General features: G+C 39.2%; 1 protein-coding gene across 3 annotated transcripts in view; it reads left to right on the top strand.

The window, feature by feature from the left end:
• Positions 1 to 346: 346 nt before the first annotated feature.
• LOC125237981 (protein DEK-like) overlaps positions 347 to 23442 on the top strand; it is a 28866-nt gene continuing 5770 nt past the window's right edge. For 2 of the 3 annotated variants that reach the window (XM_048145240.1, XM_048145242.1), the window contains exons 1-14: positions 347 to 458; positions 1778 to 1928; positions 6240 to 6343; positions 7249 to 7347; positions 9391 to 9497; positions 11303 to 11438; positions 12051 to 12179; positions 12703 to 12865; positions 13602 to 13760; positions 19943 to 20028; positions 20940 to 21104; positions 21786 to 21902; positions 22252 to 22360; positions 22795 to 22973. In XM_048145240.1, the coding sequence (XP_048001197.1) occupies positions 417 to 458; positions 1778 to 1928; positions 6240 to 6343; positions 7249 to 7347; positions 9391 to 9497; positions 11303 to 11438; positions 12051 to 12179; positions 12703 to 12865; positions 13602 to 13760; positions 19943 to 20028; positions 20940 to 21104; positions 21786 to 21902; positions 22252 to 22360; positions 22795 to 22973 (1746 nt within the window). In that variant the 5' untranslated portion in view covers positions 347 to 416. The remainder of the gene's footprint in view (positions 459 to 1777; positions 1929 to 6239; positions 6344 to 7248; positions 7348 to 9390; positions 9498 to 11302; positions 11439 to 12050; positions 12180 to 12702; positions 12866 to 13601; positions 13761 to 19942; positions 20029 to 20939; positions 21105 to 21785; positions 21903 to 22251; positions 22361 to 22794; positions 22974 to 23442) is intronic. The other variant, XM_048145243.1, reaches the window with a different exon arrangement.

Raw genomic sequence — 23442 nt, 5'->3', positions numbered from 1 at the left:
TTGTCATGTAATATTGCTTATTCAGAAATCGTGTATTTTTTCAGTTTATTTCTTATTTTAATTTCTCCCTGGTACTAAACTTTCAACTTTCTCGCGTAGAACGACAATTTATCAAAGTTTATTTTCATATTTTATTAAATTTATGTTTTAATTCAAAGTGAGGCATTATCTTGCGTTGGTTATTCAAATTTGTTATAATTAGCACGGTCTAGTTTTATTTTTATTAATTGTTTAACCACATTAAATCTTTCATATTTGTGGGATGTAATATCATTCAAGAAATGCCGCCAATTTGAAGTAGAGTAAGAGCTATATTGATAACTAAACGCCAAAACTTTTTTTAATGGGTGCGTGCATTTGTGTTGTCCGGTGTTTGAAGACGCTTTGAATTCGCTTTCAATTTCTTCGTAGGAAAAATGTCGGGTGATACCGATAAAGCGAAAATCAGTGACAATCAGGTATAGTTGTGAAATATGTTTTAATATTATATTTCTATGCAGTGGTGCGCGTCTATTAAGAGTATTTTTAGTGGTGAAGTGATGTTATTTCCGTGTTATATCACTAATGTTTGTCTGCGTCTCAACATGGCTGACAGAACGTTTGCTTCCCGCTAAACGCGGGAACTGCGCCACGGAGGGTTGTGATATTAGTCAATATTTCGCAAGAAAAACTGTGAATGCCATCGTGATCGGTTATCGAAACTGATGCTAATGGGATTATTTTCCAGATTTCGCATATTTTTGCCACCCCCGCCCCTTTGCATAGGTGCAGGCCTTTGTTAATGTACCACGATATATGTACATAATGACATTGATAGGAAATCCGCATGACCTTGGTATTTGGTTTTTGCGATTATTTTTTAGACGTAGAGTGATAATGTTGTCGTTCCAATGCCCCGTCGCTTGGCGCTTCGCTATTTCGTTGCGGAGCTAGGCCGTCAATGTAAATAAACGGTTTCTTTAGGGCATTTATTGGTGACCTCTGTCAATTTTCGTACTGTTTAGCTTCTGATCATACTGTAGTATATCGTATTGGTAAAACAATTCGGCAGAGGTCGATTGACCCTAAAATGTAAGACTAGATATAATTCCTATACCTAGTCGCTATATGTACACAGCTGTACATTTGGATATGTATAGCGGCAAGATTCAGCGGCTCTAACGTGAAGTGTGCCTTGCGCGTAATGCAATAAGATTCAAATTCAAATGGCGGGAAATTGGAATAGACGCTTGTAACTTCAGTTGCAGATTTGCCGACTGAAGTGTCTGAATTGTAGTTTTACATATGAATTGAAAATCGAGTTTTAGTGTTTATTTTGTTCAATAAGTGAAATATTGCAATGACAAGTCATATTTCCATAAAATACATTTTTTCAAATCATGGATTACTTGAAAGTAATTGATAAGTGTTTGGTATGCAAAAAAACTGAGATAGACACTAAGGCCTAAGTAGATATTATGTACATATATTGAAAAAAAAGTATGTCTATTGACTAAAAGTATTTAGTGTAAGTTTTCCTTGTATACAATAATACCTTACAGGAAATTTTAATACCTATTAGCAACATTGAATGGCACCAGATTGATATTTTCAATGTCATAATCTTCAAAAATTATAATTTTGTGTACTATCATTAGGAACAGTGTTTAAATAAAGTAGAATTTAATGTTTTTTTTAATAAAGTGCCCATAAACATCAGTTTTTTACTTCACTAAATATGTAATAAAGCTGACTAACTTTTACCTTAAAACTATTATAACCAAATTTTAAAACACAGGATGAAGACAAGAAGTCCACAGCCGGCGACGGGCATACAACAGAAGACGAGTCGTCACAAGACTCCAAGGGTGAGTGCCCGGCTCCTGCCCAGCCAGGTAACACCGATGTAGATCAACCTAGCGACGATCCCAACAAAGATACACCTGAAGGTCAGACTCGTTTTATGTGTTGGGTTGGCCCGTTCATCTACATTGCACTGCTGTGTGGGATACTAACTGCGGATGGTTTACATTTGTCCTAAATTTACAGCTTAACCATAGATTAAATATAAGAAGATCATACCATCCCATACATTAAAATGCGACCGCCTAAGAACGCGCATACACTACACCACACATAGATGGCACCACAAAAAACCGGCCAAGAGCGTGTCGGGCCACGCTCAGTGTAGGGTTCCGTAGTTTTCCGTATTTTTCTCAAAAACTACTAAACCTATCAAGTTCAAAACAATTTTCCTAGAAAGTCTTTATAAAGTTCTACTTTTGTGATTTTTTTCATATTTTTTAAACATATGGTTCAAAAGTTAGAGGGGGGGGGACGCACTTTTTTTTCCTTTAGGAGCGATTATTTCCGAAACTATTAATATTATCAAAAAACGATCTTAGTAAACCCTTATTCATTTTTAAATACCTATCCAACAATATATCACACGTTGGGGTTGGAATGAAAAAAAATATCAGCCCCCACTTTACATGTAGGGGGGGTACCCTAATAAAACATTTTTTTCCATTTTTTATTTTTGCACTTTGTTAGCGTGATTGATATACATATTGGTACCAAATTTCAGCTTTCTAGTGCTAACGGTTACTGAGATTATCCGCGGACGGACGGACGGACGGACGGACGGACGGACGGACGGACAGACAGACATGGCGAAACTATAAGGGTTCCTAGTTGACTACGGAACCCTAAAAATGTCTTGTAGCTTTTGATTATACTTGTAGATGGCGTTAAGTGTCACTTTTGACATAGATTTATGTCTCTAATGTGACACTTAACGGCAATCTACGAATAATCAATGGCAACAAGGCATTTTTTTGTGGCGCCATCTATGTGTGGTGTAGTGTATGCGCGTTCTTAGGCAGCGTCACTTAGGCGTCGCGTGTCTCGCGGCGCGCAACGGACGTCTCCGCCACGCCGCCTGAATGTAATTCAAAAAACGTCTCCTCAGTACATTTTGTATAGGAAGGACGTAAGACATTGTTGAACAACAGCTTTGCCCCCTTGTGGAACACATAAGTTTATTTAAGTTTAAGCTAGTTTTATAGTTGTTTATTCTTTTTTTGTTACGCACGCCGTGTTTACCTTTAAGTGGTTGTGACACCATGCCTTTACATGTATTAGCTTGTACAGATTTAATGAATCGTTGTCAACAATCGTTGGTAAACCTTAATAAATAAAATAAAAAAATAAAATAAAAGACGCGCCCCAGGCGGGCGGAGACGTCCGTTGCGCGCCGCAAGACATGCGTCTTATGAGTGTGGATGGTCCCTTAGGCGGTCGCATTTTAATGTATGGGATGGTATGATTTTCTAACATTTAATTTATAGCTTAACTGATTCATTACTTGTTCCATTTTCGAAAACTTTACTCTGTGGCGACGAATAACTTTTGATTAGACTTATATTGACCGGGATATAGACCGTGATTACCTCTTTGATTTTTGTCGAGCTCCCGATATTTCGACGCAGCATGCATCATGATCACGGAAAACTAGCGCGAAGGAGGGTACATCGCGCGCTGTCTACGCAACTTGGTCATCCACCCTCCTCCAGTTTTCCGTGATCATGATGCATCATTCGTAGAAATATCGGGAGCTCAACAAAAAGCAAAAAGGTAATCACGGTCTACATCCCGGTCAATATAAGTCTAATGAAAATAACCGTGAATAACTTTTGTCATATTAAAATGATTTCTGTCATACGCCACGCAAAAAACCTTGATGACACACCTCTCCTGTCTTCCGCACAGAAAAGCAAAAGACGGAGAGACGTGTGCACTTCAAATGCGTCCATAATAATACTTTTTACTAATTATTTCGCATAATTATATTGACCTAAAACATGTAACACACCAATGCTAATCTATAAGAAATTTATAGAAAAGTGCGCTAAATCAGGTTGATACATATTGAAGTGTTTTTACACATGCAATGTTTCAGATATTAGGCAGTGGATCAAAACCACCGTTAAAAGTAAGGTGTTACCTAGAAAACGTTTTAATTTAAATAAAAAGCATACAGTCTTCGGCGACACTGGAACTCGCGACACCAGGTTCAAGTCTCGCCCTAGGCAATCTTTCCAGTTTAGCTTTTCGCCTCTGATATTAAGACAAATGGAAATCATCCTTATTTCATTTGTGTTGTGTTTTTGAAGATGATATTATATATCCTGTTATTCATTATCACCAGTTGTGTCATGAATTCATCCATCCATAATTATTTAATTAAAAAATCCTAATAATTGACACGCTTTTTACACCTCAACTCAACCTCATTTAGAATAATTGATAAAGTTTTAACATTGTGCTAATGCAACATGAGTTTGTGTTGTTTTTATTAACCTTAACAAAGATTACAAACGAAAGAAACAAATTTACACATACATAAAGGTACTTCACCAGTCCTAACAGTTGTATAAGAAACGAAACCGTCAGCGGTAACCGGCCGCCGCTGTCGGTCAAAACAGCTCCATACAAGTGTATATATATTTTGATCTTGCCGCTCGAAATAAGGCGGCGGCAACGAGCGCTGTGTCGCACAGCGCTGTCCATTCCGGGTCCTTAGGGACCGACCCCACTTAGGCGTCGCGTGTCTTGCGGCGCGCAACGGACGTCTCCGCCACGCCGCCTGAATGTAATTCAAAAAACGTCTCCTCAGTACATTTTGTATAGGAAGGACATGCGTCTCTTAAGTGTGGCCGGTCCCTTAAGGTCTCAAGCCGACTAGATTTTCATTACATTAGTAATAGTCTCCTGGACGAAACTTATAATGGTTAAGTACGATATGTAGAATGCTTGTGGACGTCAGCTGCTGCTCTGTTGATTTGGTTAAGAAGCAACCGGAACACGTATAGAGCGTTGTTTAGTTTATCCATATTAATATCAATCAAGAAATAATAAAAACTTAAAAGATAGATGCCTCAGAAACTTACGAAAGCTTCTTTATTCCATAATAATACTGACGACTAGGTATAAGGTACCGGCCACATCAGAGCGTCGCGTGTCTCGGGGCGCGCAACGGACGTCTCCGCCACGCCGCCTAAGTGTAATTCAAAAAACGTCTCCTCAGTACATTTTGTATGGCAAGGACGTAAGACGCGCCCCAGGTGGCGTGGCGCGGACGTCCGTTGCGCGCCCCGAGACACGCGGCGCTTAAGTGGGAACGCTGGCTAAAGCTACCCAAAATGTCGATCAGGATTAGTTCATTACACAATATTAATCAATTTTGCACAGAATTAATCATGGTGTACGATAAGAGTCCGTAAAGAGATAAGTAGTAAAAGATAAACATACAAACACAGGTTTACGTAATACACGTTTTGTATACATTTTTAATCAGACCAAAGCGAGATATCACCTTTTAAACAGTAGTACCAATAAGAAGAAGAATTGAGTAAGTGGTAGTTTCTGTATTAGAAGTTAGAAGGTATACACTAACTACATGATTTTCATTGTGTCTGGGCGCAACTTATAAAATTAAAAGCATCACTCTGATAGCGATATAAATATAACTTGAAGTTACAGTCTGTATTAAAAGTTGATGCAAGTAGTGCCCGGTCCACACAATAGCCCGGGCAAGCGTGCCTCGGCCGAGGCATGCGCGCGTTTTGTTAGGCCGAGCAACCTGCCTCGGCCGACTGCCGATGCCGAGGCACATCTACATTGGACGTTTGCCGCGTGAACGCTTTGTTGCCTCGCGGCGTGCCCGCTCTGTGTGGACCGGGCTATTTTGATATTTAAACTACGGAAGTAGGAAAGTACAGAAACGGGAATTGAATCCTGTTTGAGGAAAATGTTGAAAGTTGATTAATTACGAAAATGTGAAGGCAAAAAGTAAAATATTATATGTATGTCTATAATAGGCTGAAAGTGGAGATACTTTTATAGAATAAGATCTATCTGAAATATATTTATTATTTGTAAAAAAATGGGTGTACATACCCATTTTTTTACAAATAATAAATATATTTCATTTCAATAAATAGCAATCTGGCTAATGAAAAGGTACTTAGAAGCAGAGGTAACTTTTCTGTGGTCGCCATATCGCTAAAACGGTTCTATAATATATATTTTATTATAATTTTTTTTGGACCACACTACTCTATATAAACCATTATAAAATTCTGCCAAAAATTACTATTTTATATCTACAATTGACAATTACACATATACAAAAATAACGTCGCACCGTCCAGGTAATATCACTGACATATTATCTACATTGTAATTTCTCGGTACAGGCGACGCCAAAAGCACAACGGCTAATGGGAAGGAAGATGACGCGGGCGGAGATGACGCTAAAGACGAGAAAAGAGACGCCAAAGCAGAGGGGGATGTAAAAAAGGTACCATATTTCATTTATTATTCATCATCATTTTAGCAAAAATGTGGACATCTCCCCTAGAAAATGCCACATCGATCGTGAGCAGCTTGCATCCAGTGGATTCTTAGCGGCAACCCAGGGCGCGGCGCTGGCGTCCGTTCCGCGTCTTACGACGTGCGTCGCCTGTGTGTAGATAATACCTTATGACCCTTACCAGGAGCATTCCATGGGCTGTCCCGTACAAACGCATTATATTTCGTTTGTTGCGATTTTATTTTTCAGCGTGAACGTGTACTGTGTGTACGTAGGGGAGAATGGTATACGTTTTCATGGAATGCTTCACCGGGTCATCTCTCCATCTTGGTCGGGGTCTTCCCACATTCCTTCGACAAGTCCAGTCAAGAACAAGTTGACATTCCACTCAAGAACTTATGTTATATTTAATAGTAGTCATCTTTTTATTGTGTCTGGTGTAGTGGCTACGAACAGCTTAATTTATGAAATACAAACCTACTAAGATTCTTACGAAGTTTAGACTTCAAATCGCTCGATATGTTTTGCTCCATAACCAGGATCTGCATCTGGAACTATTCAAGTTGGCTTACTTTACAGTCGCCACTAAATAAATCGGAGCGTCTCAAAGTTACCCTCAAGATGTTACATTTTATTTTATTATTTAAAAAGTTTAGAACGTCTTCACCTACGATATATCAGTGGGACCAGGGGCCCGTTTCTCGAAAGGTACAAGCCTTGTATTACAAGTGTGTTTCCATGACAACCCATACGATTTGACAGTTCGCGCACTTGTAATACAAGGCTTGTACCTTTCGAGAAACGGGCCCCAGGTAGTGGACCTGTAAATCTAACATTTCGGTACAATTTCAACTTGAAAGAAACGTCAGTCAAACGATATATTTTTATCGCAGGAAGAAAATGGTGAAACACACGATGACGACGAGAAAGATGACGTGAAAGACAACAAGAACGCCAAGAAACCGCCCGCCAAGAAGAAGGCTAAGAAAGAGGTACGTACTTTCCTCACGTTTCCAACGCGTTTACGACTTTACCCTTAAATGCATGAATTTTTCTTTTAACGAGATATTAATATATTATTATGTGATAGACAATGGTTTTCTGAAACTGGGGAAAATAATAAAAAAAATATTTAAGATCGATTTTTATACTAAATTAGTGTTAGAAGTTAAATAGGCCAAAACTTATTTTTATAAATATATCGTAATTGGTAAGTTTTATTTAAAAAAAAAATTACTACTATTAAAAAGGTACACTATTTGTGAATCCTTTATGATAAAATGTTTAAACATAAACTAATTACTAACTCCGAAAAAATCAGCCTAAATCACATACTGAAAATGACCATGGTCCTGTTTTTTCACACTTCCGCCATTTCACCTTAATCCTTAAATAATAAATCATTATATTATTAAATTAAATTAATAGTATATTAAATAATAATAAATAATAATTAAGCAATGAACGACCACGGCACGGGACATCAAATTTATGATTAAAAAAATTCAAAATTCGTTTATTTATCAAACAAGGTTTCTTAGGGTGTCGAATCCTCCTTTTAAGTTTGACACTTGTGTTAGGAGGAATTCGCTCCTTCATACAAGGTGTTAAATAAACATTTAGGTAACAAAGTTGTTTACAAAATCAAATCTTAAGTTATAAAAGCATTATTGCTAAGTACATTAAGGTTGAAGTTTCAGATAAACAGTAAGTAAAAAAATAAATAAATGTGTTTTACAAAAATAAATAATTTTAACTCTTAGATTATAGTTCAGCATTATTGCCGAGTACATAAAAAGTGGTAGAAGAGATGGGCAATATACCCAGTTGCCGTGGTTGACATATTAAGTACGATGTTTAATAAAAAGAAATTGTGACTTGTTATACGCTATTACCAAGAAAATATGACGCATATATACATCACCATGCATTTAAGGGTTAAAGCAAGAATAAATAGGTATCTCATAGGTAAGCGTGCTCCACCTTAGACCGCATCATCACTTACCGCCAGGTGTGGTCGTGGTCAAACGTCTACCTATTCAAACTAAAAATAATAAAAATAAAAGGCAAGTCGCGGATCACTCACATCTCGTATACCGAAGTCCGCCGCCGCGTCGGTCTGTTTGTATATTCGCGATAAACACGAAAACCTCTAATTAATTTAAATACGGTTGTACTCACGTTATTATATCGCTATTGCTGCGACATGTTTCGGGCCAATTCGGAGGCCCCTCTTCAGGCATATAGGAGTTCACGCGACGGCTAAACTCCGCAGACAACATGTCGCAGCAATAGCGATATAATAACGTGAGTACAACCGTATTTAAATTAATTATTTGAATATGTCTCACGAAAGTTTAACGTGTACGAAAACCTCTCCCACGAAATAAATTGATTCTTGAGGATACTTGTTAATCAATTTAAAACTAGACTAGATAAACTATCTAAGAAGTAATATCGTCCAAAGTGAACTATGATTTAGACGTTCCAGCATCAGCTGCCTGTCTAACATAAAATAATAATAATAGGTACATCACCTCTCGACACCCTTGAGTTCTCACACCGGTGTTGCCCTTGAGCCATCTTGGATGTCGCTTTTTGTGGGGGCCCATCTTGTGGGGACGAGTCACCGTCTGCCGGAAATAAAATTGGATACTGTTTTATTAGGCAGGCGTCCGGTTTTTTATCCATAGCCCAGTATTTAGTTCATCACTTTCATCAAAATAGACCAGTTCATTTTAGATTCCATTAACTCTCAAATAGTCCTTATACCCTGGCGGGTGTTGCCTCTGCGTGTGTCCCATGATATGGGCAAGGGCAACATCCGCTCGGTGTACCCCTTACATTTCATTAAAGTGTCGAAAGGGCCTCTACGCGTTGGCTTCGGCCCCGCGCACGCCTCCCAAAGGTCCGGAATACCATTGTTCCGTGATGGGAAAGACATAGGTACATAATATATATAATGTTAAGATTGAGGAAAAAAACCTTAAATTTTTTGTAGTAAATAGTATTTAAAATATTTATACTTCCTATAGGATACCGAAGAGGAAGACGAAGATGAGGAGGAAGAGGAGGAGGAGGATGAGGAGGGGGAAGAGGGCGATGAGGAGGGAGACGAGGATGAGAAGAAGCCCAAAGAAAAGTAAGTGCAACAAGTATTAGATTAAGACGCTACAGGAGCGAAAATGCTACAATAGAAAGGGAATTTGGGAATTATAGTTAAAATATACTAGTGTTACTAACTAGATTTATCGAAAAAAAAATTGTCTATTAAGAACTCTGCTAAAAGATATTGCAAAAAAAAAATCCAAAAATCTCCTTCAAAACTTAATCAATCGTAACAAAATTTGAGAACCTGAATAACAATGAAATTGTCTGTGTCTGACCGTTTAGTTTTTTTGACTAATTGTTACCAATTCTGAATACCACATCTTTTTTGCGCCATAATCAACAAGGCTGTTTTTGGAAATTTTTGATTGGCTCTAGTGTCTTTAAAAGTAAAAACAAATTCTGTGTTAAAAAAATCAGTGCTCTATCTTCAAAAACCAGGGAGGAAATAGTCGAGAACGTTTGTATGCAGAATTGACACCTCCTGTATCATCTTAAGTTTACTGCTTTTTTGTCAATAAAAGTTGAGGTGTATAATGTCTGGCTCAGTCGGTAGTGACCCTGCCTGCTGAGCCGCGGTCCTGGGTTCGAATCCCGGTAAGGGCATTTATTTGTGTGATGAGCTGATGAGCACAGATATTTGTTCCTGAGTCATGGATGTTTTCTATGTATATAAGTAGGTAATATTTGTCTATTTAAGTATATACTCTGTTCCTTTAGGTATTTAAAAGAACGTAAACAAATATTTTTTAGATTTTTAGGGTAGTTACAACATTTGTCGGTTAACCAAACAAATACAAAAACCAAGCGGATCTGTCTTTAACCTTCTTATTTTGGTCGTGTAACATTTTCATTTATATACAACAGGCATAAATAGAAATAGCCTTTTGAGGGTAAATTTTGTTATCATTTAAATACCTAAAAATACAGATAAATTGACATAGATATCATATAAGAAAGAAAAAAATGTCTAATTACTTCGGTGGCCGTGGCAGTAATCGAGCCCGCGCCTTCAGCTTCGCGGCTAAGTGTGTTTTCACATTATCCTATCCGATATTGGATGTCGGAAGGATTTCAAAGGCAAAAATCAAAGATGGCGTCTTCAATGTATAGGATATCGGTTCTACATCCGATATCCGGATCGGATAGGATGAAAACGCAATAACGCTCTTACCATTGGACTACCCGGTCACAGCCACTGTCGCTGGCAATGCGGTCAAAAATATTTGATTTCTTATTTTCTTCTTGTATTACTCTTTGTTGCGTAAAAACAAAGACATATATGTAACTCCGTATAGACAGCTACAGTCTAAGAAAAAAAAAAGTACCTCAGGACCATATAGGAAAAGGTACGGTGGCCTAGATGGTGTTACACCTTTGGGGGACGCTCGGCAAGATGGCGCTAATATTAATATTTGACATTTTAACACATATCAGGCTAAGAATATGGGGCAAATTGTCAAAACTGAGGTTCAAAAGTTTTAAGCCAGTGTCGAGAGATGGCAGTCTATTATTATTTATTTATTAGTAAAAACATGTTTACATGACATTACAGTAAAACCAATGCGTCACGAAACTTAGATAACAAAAAATAGAGAAAATAAAGAGAACAAAATTAAAAATAAAATTAAACAATTGATTTGGGCGACGACGTCCCAGCGTGGCTCCGTTGCGTCGTTTGCCCCGGCACCCCGGTCTATGCACTGTGATTACACATTATACTTTGACAGTAACTCTCTATAATACTTGATCCTCTTTGGTAAAACAACCATATTGTATTAGTTTCTTTCTTTCTAAGTTTCTATTATTTCGATTTATAAATATAAATTGTATTATCAGGGTAAAGAAGCCAGCAAAGAAAGCCAAAGATGGCGACGAAGATGGTGACGAGGAGGAGGGCGATGAGGAGGGGGAGGAGGAGGAAGAAGAGGAGGAGGAGGAAGAGGAGGCTCCCAAACCCAAGCCCAAGAAAGAGGTCAGTTAATACATTACGTTGTGTATTAAGGGCGGAATGTCCTTCATCCGCCCGGCCCGTAATATACACAATGTTTTTCATCACGCTCGCGAAGTAATAACCAAATTTTAAACTACATGTATTTAAATACCTACGCTGACATTTCGAACATTCGTCGGCCATCTTGTAATTTTTGACAGGTCGTGGAAGGCCCCACCCAGGACTCGATTTTTTATTTAATCGCATTTGTATCGTAATCCGCTATAAGGGCCCGTTTAAATGGTGTAAGAACTCGCATACGAGTTTCATTACATTGCAGTATTGGAATAGTGTGCTGAATTGAATATAACCTCAACAGCCAGGCAAGTATGGTCGCGCGATAAATGATAAAACATCACTATCAGGCCGTCCCTATTTGCCTGCCTGCCGTGCCTAGTCAACATAACAGTCGGCAATGTAACCTAAAGTCGATTGTGAGAGAGCGTTTTAACTGTAAATCATAAAGATCTTCGGCCACATGTTCCCTAAACTTAATAAATGTCATATCTGATTACAAGTCTAAATCAAATATTGAAATCACAATTTTTTTTAAATTTGTATCCAGTACTGATACAACTACATTTGTTTATTTAGCCTACGGAACCGCCAGTGCCGTTGCCAGCAGGCAAGGGCATCCCGCTGGGCCACATCAGCAACGTTGAGATCTCACTGTCGCGCTTCAAGACCCAGGATCAGAAGATCCTTCACCAGTTCCTCTATGGGGTAAGCCTTAGTAAAGTATAACTCTGGAAGGTTTCAGAGCCCATGAGGATGCTGTGTTCTCTTAGCTTTTAGAAGGCCTTGGAATATTATCATCACTTATTATCTTGGTGACGCCTAATATTGAGTTCAGAGTGTCCATATGCTGCCTCTTTTTGGTTGTAACAAAGTTAAGTCCCAAGAGAAAATTAGACTCTTTATTTTTATAATTCTAATTACTGATATACCCATTTTTTAGGCAATCCTAAACATTGGGAGCCTGGCCAGCAACGTTAACGGCTCAGCCACGACATTGGTCTAAGATGGCAGTCATACTTTATACAATGGAGCGAGACAGAACTTTTCATTCGCACGGTGTATGGCTGCCGTTCACCGCTGTCGCGCTTAGACCAATGTCGTGGCTGGGCCGTAAGGAGTGTGTGTAATGAAATCATGAAAAAAAAAAGCGTATAAATGAGTTATATTTATTTTTATGAACTTTAACAGCTTTAAGGAGTATAATGACATATTTAATTTTTCTGTTCAGCAATTATGCCTCGACCGCAACGTGAAGCGTAACATCAAGAAGTTCCGCGGCTATGAGTGGGCGATAGGCTCCGCCGAGTACAAAGCTAAGCTGGAAGAGACCACTAAGATGGAGCCCAAGCAAGTCCGCACTATGTGCGAGATGCTCGACTTGGACAAGAAAGGTACTGGTTTTATATTGATATAATATTTACAGCAGTGTTTGCCTCGATCGCAATGTAAAGTGTAACATCCAAGTTCCGTGGCTACGAATGGTCGATATGGCTCCGCTGAATACAAGGCTAAGTTGAAAGAGACCACTAAGATGGAGCCCAAACAAGTCCGCACTAATTGCGAGATGCTCGACTTGGACAAGAAAGGTACTAGTGTTATATTGATAAAAGATTTACAGCAGTTCTACCTCGATCGCAATGTAAAGTGTAACATCCAAGTGATCCAAGTTCCGCGATTACGAATGGGCGATAGGCTCCGCTTAATACCAGGCTAAGTTGAAAGAGACCACTAAGATGGAGCCCAAGTAAGTCCGCACTATGTGCGAGATGCTCGACTTGGACAAGAAAGTTACTAGTTTTATACATACATAGTTTTTACAGCAGTTATGCTTATTGATACGTAATGTAAGGTCCGACCGAGATTCTCGGCAGCGAATAAATTGTATGAAGTCTCGGCCGGCCGAGATTTTCGGCCGAGACTTTATACAATTTATTCGCGGCCGAGAATCTCGGTCGGACCTTAACGTAATGTAAGGTTAACGGGTGATAGGTTCCACGTAAGCTGACAAACACCAAATGTCGGTTCGTCTTTGCCGTTTGTTACCTCGAAAGCTGGGATTGTGGTATCTTTATGAGATGATAAATAGTTGAAGGTCAACAAGGTGTCACGCTGGCATGTCGTGTGCAGGTTCTGGTGCGGAGCTGGCGGCGCGGCTGGTGGGGTTCCTGCAGCAGCCGGTGAACAACTCCGTGCACGCGCGCGGCTCCGCGCGCCCGCCGCCCGCCGCCGCACACACGCCCGGCGGCCGCCCGCGCCGCTCCGCCGCCGTCAAGGTGCACAACCGAGGTACACGCCGTGCTCTTACCTATGTCTCCATATCACTCCTCACCCTACAGACTTGAGACTTGTATACTAGCTGATACTTCAGACGCTCTGACGATGTCGAGCGAGGTACACAACCGACGTATACTTCATTCTCTTACGTATACTCCAACAACTGACACCACGAAGACGCTACAGGAGCGAAATTGTTAAAATTAAAAGCACCCTTTCAATTTAAGAATTTTAGTTAAATATACTAGTGTTATTAACTAGATTTATCGAAAAAACCGGCCAAGTGCGAGTCGGGCTCGCGCACAAAGGGTTCCGTAGCAGCAAATATAATAAACCAATAACTTAACCAAAATTACAGTTAAATCAACCTATCTCAAAAACTATAAGAGATACTTTGATCAAACCAAAAATCGTTGAAAGAGTTAATTAGCATGCATCACCTCTATTTTTTTTAGAATTTTATACCCCGTAGTTATAAAAATAGAGGGGGGGGGACATACTTTTTACGACTTTGAGAGCTGATATCTCAAAAACCGTTCACTTTAAGAAAAATGTTTTTTAGAAAACTTTATATCATTTTAAAAGACCTTTCCATTGATACCCCACACGGGTATGTACATCGAAAAAAAAATTTTCATCCCTCAGTTACATGTATGGGGGGCCCCACCCCCAATTCTTTTTTTTACTATTTAGTGTCATAATTTTGTAGCGGTTCATACAACACATATTCCCATCAAATTTCATCACTGTAGTACTTATAGTTTCCGAGTAAATCGGCTGTGACAGACGGACAGACGGACAGACGGACAGACGGACATGACGAAACTATAAGGGTTCCGTTTTTGCCATTTTGGCTACGGAACCCTAAAAAATGGACTATTTACAACAACTCAGTTAAAAGATATTGCGAAAAATCTTTAAAATCGATGTTCCGCTCTCGACTATTTCCTCCTCCACAACTTAATCAATCGTAATGAAATTTGAGAATGGGGGATGTCTGAAAATTTTAAAATCGCCTGATATTTTTTCTGGTGATAGGAATAACCATTTCTATTTACAGAAAAAAGTTACAGATTTTTTGGTAGCACAATACATTTTATAAAAATAAAAACGTGTTGCTCGACTGCGCGTACGACCCACTTCGGCTGTTATGAGATTTGTCTTAGTCTTTAAAAAAATTCCATTATGAATCTGTGCTGGCCACAGACACTGACAGTTGATTGTCAACTTGACATTTTTCTCGGGAGAATTCATAACCTTATCTGGTGAACTAATTTAACTATTTATTACTGTTTTCGACTCATTTTCTCTCCCTGGCCTCTGATTTTGCCTCCTTCTACGACTACCTTCGCTCTCGAACCCCGGACCGTGATTTTACTGGCTTAAAACGACGACCTTTGATTTTAAACCCTGGACCTGATTCTACTTGCATTAACGAAGACGTGTGCTTGCCCTGCTTGCTGCCGACGGCCTTTGCGTTGAACCCCGGACCTGATTACAATTTTTAAGCCCATTGAATTGGGAAAACGTGGATAGGTACTAGCGATTTTGTAAGAGCTAGTTCATCTAATTTGCCAAAATGTGGAACAGCGACAAACACAATGCCTGTGAAGAAGAAATTGATGAAAGATGCAGAGATATTTTGGACAGAGAATGTGTATCCCATTAATTTTGAAAAGTGCAACTACATGTTAATGAGTGTAATAAACATAAATTTGTCTTGATCTATATTTAACATTATTACTCATTTTAGCACCCATAAGTACGTTTTCACATTATTCGATCCAATACCGGATGTTGGACCGATATCCCATACATTACAGGCGTCGTCTTGGATTTTTTCCATTGAAATCCTTCCGACATCCGATATCGGATCGGGTAATGTGAAAACAGGCTAACTCCTAGTAGTGATTCATAAGCGCACCTGCCTACAGATGAGAACTAGAGAAGGACCTGTGCCCTAAACAAATAACTTTAGATTGTTGGTTTATTGTCTGCTTTAAGTAGTTAGTGCTCAAAAAGGAAATGAGTTTGCGATGTGACGCCTACTGCTTTTCACATCACCCATTCAGAAAGGGTACTTTTCGGCCCTGTTAGGAGGGAATTAAGTGACACTTTTCTGTTCAATAACTTTGTCTGGCCTGTATAAAATATTAACGCCACGGAAAGTGTTTGCACATAAGTAATATTATCAAACTCAAATCAAAATAATAAATAATATTACTCAAATCAGTTGTTTTTTTGTGTCTTGTCTCCACTACCCAAAGGTTGTCTGGAAGAGATCGCTCTTTAGCGATAAGATCGCCTGTTGTCTACCATAGTTAATTAAAGTTATGTGATGTAATCTTGTTATATTGGTGAACAATAAAGAATATTTGTATTGTATTGTATTGTATTATGTATAAAAAAATTGTGTCGATTAAGTGCATAAATATTTTTACAACAGACCTGATTCATATTTTGGTATTTGCTTATATGATGTGGAAAAAAAGTGTCAAATGGTAGCAATAGTAGATTGTGCAACAAGGGAGAAAAATGAGATATATATCTTGAGTGTAGTAAGGTATTCTTAAATTTAATCCTGAGCGTAGTGAGGGATTCAAGTGTTAAGGCACAAGGTGGAATTTAATTTGCTACACATATTAACATCAACTTTTAGGAAATTTATATATAATGATATGTTATATGAACATAAAAAATGGTATGTTATGAAACCATGTAAAAAAATGTGTCCTTGAAGGGAAAAGTATCACTTTGGTCCCTAATAGCAAAGAGGAAAAGTGCCTCTTTGCACCCTCCTCGCAGTGCAGGGAAGAAAATAACCCTTTCTTTTTGAATCCCAGTCACTACACTCAGTATTCAATTACATATAGAATACTTCACTTCGTTCACAATTCAATTTATATCCTCGCTATAAATATGCAATTTTGCTCCCTCGTAACACAATCTACTATAGTGCTGTTAATCAAGGTTTAACAGTATGGAGGGCCATAGAAGAATATGGAAAGCCATAGCCGACTGAATTTGATAGTAACTTGACAGTAACTCGACACACACCTACAACTCAGAAGTAAAATAAAACAACACAATAAAATAAATCAATTGTATTTTATTATAGGACATTGCAAATTATAAAAAAAAAAATATTTTACCATATTTTTCCTATTGGTCTATCCAAAAAATACACATTTTATAAAATGCCACCGTGTCAGATATTTATGGCTTTCTTTTTTATGATATTATTGCCAGCGTGTAACTGCATTTTAAGGTTGGTAAACAAGACACGGTATCTTACACTCAGGTGGTCTTCACAGCAAAATCGCACTCTGGTTGGGCAGTTCCTGCCAACCTATTGACACCAACTTTCCTTCAGCTCCTTTCTTAATATGAACAATTTTAAATCTGGGTTTTTCTGGTTGGTTTTAGAACAAGTTGGTATAAAGCATGTTTTGGGATCCTTATATCGTGTTTATGTACTTGTATTCATTATAACAAATAGTGTCCGGAACTTAAAAGCGATGATCGTCCTTATATCAAGCAAAATCAGAAGTCAGGGAGGCAAAACGGATCGTAAACAGTTCAGCAGGATCAGGTCCAGTGTTTAAAAGCAAACGTCTTCGTTAATGCAAGCAGAATCAGGTCCAGAGGTTAAAATCAAAGGTCGTCGTTTTAAGCCAGTAAAATCACCGTCCGGGGTTCGAGAGCGAAGTTAGTCGTAGAAGGAGGCAAAATCAGAGGCCAGGGAGAGAAAATGAGTCGAAAACAGTAATAAATAGTTCACCAGATAAAGTTATGAATTCTCCGAGAAAAATGTCAAGCTGACAATCAACTGTCAGTGTCTGTGGCCTGCACAGATTCAAAATGGAGTTTTTTTAAAGACTAAGACAAATCTCATAACAGCCGAAGTGGGTCGTACGCGCAGTCAAGCAACACGTTTTTATTTTTATAAAATGTATGGTGCTACCAAAAAATCTGTAACTTTTTTCTGTAATTAGAAATGGTTATTCCTATCACCAGAAAAAATATCAGCCACTTTTAAAATTATCAGACATCCCCCATTGTAATAACAATGAAACTGTCTGTGTTGGACCGTTTAGTGTTTTGGCTAATTGTTACCAGTTTTTAATACCACCTTTTTTTTTGCGCCATAATCAATCTAAGGCCGTTTTTAAAGAAATATAAAAAAAAAACAAAACGGCCGGACACAAATAAAAATAATAATAATCTGTGTTGAAAAATCATTGCTTAACTTCAAAAACCAGGGAGGGAATAGTCCAGAGCGTTTGTATGGAGAATTAACATCTCCTGTATAGTCTTGAATGAGTCAACCCTGCAGAGGCTTTATGTAGTAGCCGTAGTTGACTCAGACAGTCTGACGAAATCAAGGTGCACAACCGATACCAATACAGGGATTTATTGGCTAAATCATGGTATTTGGCAATAAGGTGTCGGTCTTAATACCTAGATACATATGACAGGTCTAGCGAGGTAAACATAAGCTCCTATAGAACTATAGACCTATCATTCGATACCACAGATGTCATATATACCATAGATCAAGCAAACGTATCTACTTAGCGTGTCAAATGAACTCAGTGAAATCCACTGAGTTGTCCGTCTTTACTCGCAGCTTGCAGCTTTCGGGCGTCAATTTTTGTAAGTTGAAGTCAACCAAAACATAAAAAATGCCTCGTTACGTGATATTCAATTGCAACAACACAAACATAGTTATTTTCACAGTGTAATGTCATACGGTATTCTGGTTTGGGGCAAAGCAGCTGACATACAGACTATCTTTGTATTACAAAAGAGAGCCATTCGTTCTATTTACAACTTAGGAACACGTGAATCAGTAAGAGAACTCTTCAAAGAAATTAATATCTTAACTGTAGCTTCCCAATACATTTATGATAGTATAATTTATGTTGTTAAGAATTTAGACTGTTTCACTAAGAATTCTGATATCCATAATTATAACACTAGAAACAAAAATAAGCTTGCCATAAAGAAGTTTCGTGTCCGTAAAGTACAGAAGTCATTTGTTGGGCAATGCATTCATTTTTATAATAAGTTACCTGACACTGCTTTGAGATTACCCCTCCCAGCTCTTAAGAACTACTTAAAAAAATCATTGATGTTAAAGGCTTATTACAGAGTCGAGGACTATTTGACAGACAAACATGCATGGCCCGAACCAGAAACTACAAAAAACGAATAGCAATTAAAATAATTGTATTATGTATAGAGGACACAGTTCAGATAAGAAAGCACATCAAATATTTTATATTTTATGTTGTGTAGGTAAATTACATATTTAATGATATTGAGATTCATATTATCTTTTTCTTCTATGACAATTTGATATGTTTTCTCTGAAGAAGAACGACGTATTATTAAGCAATAATATAATTTATTGAAATTGATTTCCATAGAGTACCTAGTCTGTTCATATTCTTTGATGAATACTTTTGCATGTTAAATTGTATGTTGTTATTTAATGCATGTTAATTATAAGATGTAATGTTTTGAAAAGAAGTTGCCCGCCGAGTTTCTTGCCGGTCCCATAGTGGATACCCCCCTCCCAACTGAGGGGGGACTGAAATCTTCTCGAGGCTGAGGCGTAGGGTTAGAGCCGGCGTTCTTTATTTGACGTTCATATGCGCATTGTAATATGCCTACTTGAAAAATAAATATTTCATTTTCATTTTCAAAAATTATGAACAATCAAGAGCCTGAGACATATTTAAAATTACAGGCAAGAATCAACTTCAGTACAAAATTTGACACGCTCGGCCCCTATACAAATATATGACTTTGTTTCTTCTATCTAAATTAAGTTCTGTGTTCGATACCCTGGATGAGGTTGATGACCGGCCCAGACGCTTTGAACGACGTTATATCGCTAACTCCTTACATCAAACTTTTTAAATCTAAACTAAAGATATTTTTGTTGTCAGTTACCAATAGTACAAACCGCAACTAGTCGTTAGATGTCACAGTGTCGCGAGTAACAAAAAGCCGCTCAACAAATAATATGCAGAATTTCAAAATAAGTTTCAGTTCAATATGGATCTATTCCTTGAAAATTGTTACATTACTTTGCGTTCGTCATGACATTTATTGTCAAGTTGGAGCACAAATCATTTTGATCGATCTTACTGTGAATTTTTAGTGAATCGGATTTTTTTCTCTAGGTTATTCCGATGAGGAGTATGAAACCGACCCGGAGACGAAGGTCAAGGGTCCCAAACCAGCAAAGGATGGCTCAGAAGATTCAGACGTAAGTGTAGTTTACTTTAAGATTTATAAATTGTTTTCAAATTTAGGCATAGCTTGGTTGTACATGAGATAACTTTTTAGTTTGGCAATATAATATGTTACATGAAAATATTCTGGGTGGTATTTGCTTTGTTTCTTTTTTTATACTACTACTAGCTTTTGCCGGTATACTCTTGGGTCGACACGTTCGTTTTTCGTCACGATCCCAAATTTGTCCGATTCTGCTTTCGTCAGCCATTCTTCATTCGTCAATTTAGACTGCAGTCATTATCGTCTTTGACCATAATGAGTTGTTGATCTTTTTCTTATTTCGACTCAATTGTTTTAAGTCATTTTGTATTTGGTCATATTCTAAGTTTGTACCGACCTAAAACTACGAAAAAACACGAAAAACATAGATTTAACAGCGAACATGACGAAAGAAGGTTATGACGAGTAAAAAACGAGACGGATTAAGATAGAGATGAACAACGAAATTGACCATAGTTGAGAAAGACCATCGACGATCGTGACGAATAAAGAATGACGAAAGCAGAATTTGACAAATTTAGGAACGTGACGAAAAACGATCGTGTCGACCCAAGAGTATACCCTTTTGCCCGCAGCTTCGCTCGCGTTAAATTCGAAAATTGCGGAATGCTTCATACAAACTTCTACCCCTTATATTAGGGAAGTGGGGGGTTAGAAAGAGACAAAAAGTAGCCTATGTCACTCTCCATTCCTTCAACTATCTCCACTTAAAAAAATCACGTCAATACGCCGCTCTGTTTTGCCGTGAAAGACGGACATACAAACAGACACACACTTTCCCATTAATAATATTAGTATGGATTACAAATTACGAATTCATCGGTTGTTTTTTTGTCGCTAGGTCTCTAGTAATGTCAATACAAATGTTGGTTTATTTGGTAGGGTTCGTTCAACCCGAGCGGGTCGGAAGAGGCGGACTCGGACTTCGACCCCGAGGGCGGCGAGAGCGCGGGCGGCCCCGCGCGCAAGCGCAAGAGCTCCGGCCGCCGCCGCTCCGGCGCCAAGCCCGCCAAGCGCGGCAAGCGCCAGCGCGGCAAGCCCGCCAAGGTAACTAGCAAGGTCACACAACCTAACTACCTAAATCAAATTAAATATTTTATTTTCCAAGTAGGCATATTACAATAATGATACGCATATGAACGTCAAATAAAGCTACGCCGGCTCTAACCCTACGCCTCGACCTCGAGAAGATTTCAGTCCACCCTCAGTTAGAGGGAGGTATCCACTATGGGACCGGCGAGAAACTCGGCGGGCCACTTCTTTTCAAAAAGGAAGGAAAAGTCTGGGCTGCGCCTAAAAATTTACTGTAGGCCATCCGCCGTGCAAAAAAACCTAATGACATTCCTTCCGACCAGAAAGGTGGATCTGTCGACGTAACAAGATACTACATTTCGGAGCAGATTGCTCTAGGGTAGCCGATAAGCATGTAGTTAAACGTGTTCTGTCCCAAGGCATGTTAGCAAAGGTTTCTTCTAACGTTGTTTTGACTATTTTGCCCCTCATTCACTAAGTTGAGTACTAAACGCAAGAAACAAGAACATCGCCCGCCGCCAGTCAAGTGACACTTCGAAGATAACTCGTAAAGTGCTTATATGTATGTAATATAGCCTTTATATGTAATGAACCCTGGTAGACGTTAGCTGCCGATCCGTTAGCAGTTTGTTGAATGGCAGCTTCCCAAACGGGTTAGTCAGTAGAAAGTACTAATCAATGTTTCTTTTTTATCAGGGCAAGAAGGGTCGTGCGGCAAAGAGAGCGCGCTCTGAAAGCGAAGAGGAGAGTGAAAAATCCGAAAGCGAAAATGAGTCCGAGTCCGGCGGAGGAAGCGACGGAGAAGAGTCCGATGTAAGTTGCATTCCCTACTAATTTCAACTATAGAAGAACACTTAGCCTGGAAGAGAAGAATAAAATCTGGCTGTCTTAATGTCTGGCTGGCGGTTTACACGTTCGGGTATTAAACCACTTGAAAGTCAGACGGTGAAGGATGATTTCCGTGCCCCTGAAGCCAGATTGTTTAATCGAAATTGAACTATTAAGTTCCGTGTAAATCCCTATGTATTGTGAAGGAGACAACTATGGTTATTGGTCATTGTTGGCGACCTTGGCAAGACTTTGCGATGACGTCTACAGCTGTTTTTGAGCCATATATACCAACTTCTGTTAAGCTAGATTACTAATTACAACTATTCCACAGGAGCCAAAATCCAAGCGCGGACGGCCGGCGGCCAAGGCTAAGGGCAAGGGAGCCGTCGCTAAGAACGCCAAGGCGACGCCGGTTAAACGAAAAGCGCCTACGCCACCAGGTAATTACAATGCAACATTTGTCCAACAAGCTCCCTCAAGATAGATAGAAGTAGATACAGACTGCAACCCTACAAAATGGAGTTCAAATGCAGTCCGTCTGTTTTGGTTCTGAAGACGCCCTATTTATCCCATACCGAATGCTCAGCAAGCGAAGCGATGCAAAGCACATTTCCGAAATGTGTATGAACGGTGCGTGTCTATACACGAAAACAAATCGTGGCGTGCAAGATTTGTCTTTGACGTGTCTCATTTTATGTAGTGAGACTAGTGAGTCAGAAGTGCTTTATATATGCATGTAAGGGGGAAACCTGGAATGACACTAAAACTGCCAAAATAGCTTGTCATGAAGTCATAATTTTGGCTTGATGAGTCCATCTGTCAACTCTCGTTAAACTCATTAAGAATTATTCAAATTTTCACACTATCCTCACAGCCAAGAAGAAGCCAGCGGGCAAGGCGGCAGGCCGACCGGCAGCCAAGAAGCCAAACAAGAAGGCCGCCTCCTCCGAAGAGGAGTCCGGGGAGGGAAGCGAAGAGGAAGAGGAGGGTAGCGAGGAGGAGAGCGCGGGAGACAGCGACTCCCCTTCTGACAAGAAGAAGCGCCCGCCCACGGTATGTACCAGAGAGTATTAACTTGTAGGTTACTGCTAGTGCGATCAGTCAATCAAGAAGGCTATGTCTTCTGAAGAGGAGTCCGGGGTGGAAAGCGAAGATGAAGAGGAGAGTAGCGAAGAGGAGAGCGCGGGAGACAGCGACTGGCCTTCTGACAAGAAGAAGCGCCCGCCCCGGTGTGTACCAGAGAGCCATTACCTTTAGGTGAGGTTTGTGTGTCCAGCCCCACGCACGCAAAATAGCTATCTTGCGTGACAAGGGTAGGCTGGTCCCACAGACCAATACAACAAGACTTACAGGGCGACTCGCGGTCACCAAGCATACGACAAATCAGGTTTATAAAAGTTTGAACGCGTGCGACACCGATCAGTAGCGCCCAAGTATACGACCCGCTAACAGTGTTCGTGTCCGCTCGGGAAAAAATCTTAAATAATCAAATTTGGTTGCAAACAATGGTCTCTTGCAGCAT

This window comes from Leguminivora glycinivorella, chromosome 22, assembly GCF_023078275.1.
Source record: "Leguminivora glycinivorella isolate SPB_JAAS2020 chromosome 22, LegGlyc_1.1, whole genome shotgun sequence".
Classification (NCBI taxonomy): Eukaryota; Metazoa; Arthropoda; class Insecta; order Lepidoptera; family Tortricidae; genus Leguminivora; species Leguminivora glycinivorella.
The sequence above is the reverse complement of the archived record's forward strand: the minus strand, read 5'-3'. Positions and strand labels throughout refer to the sequence as shown.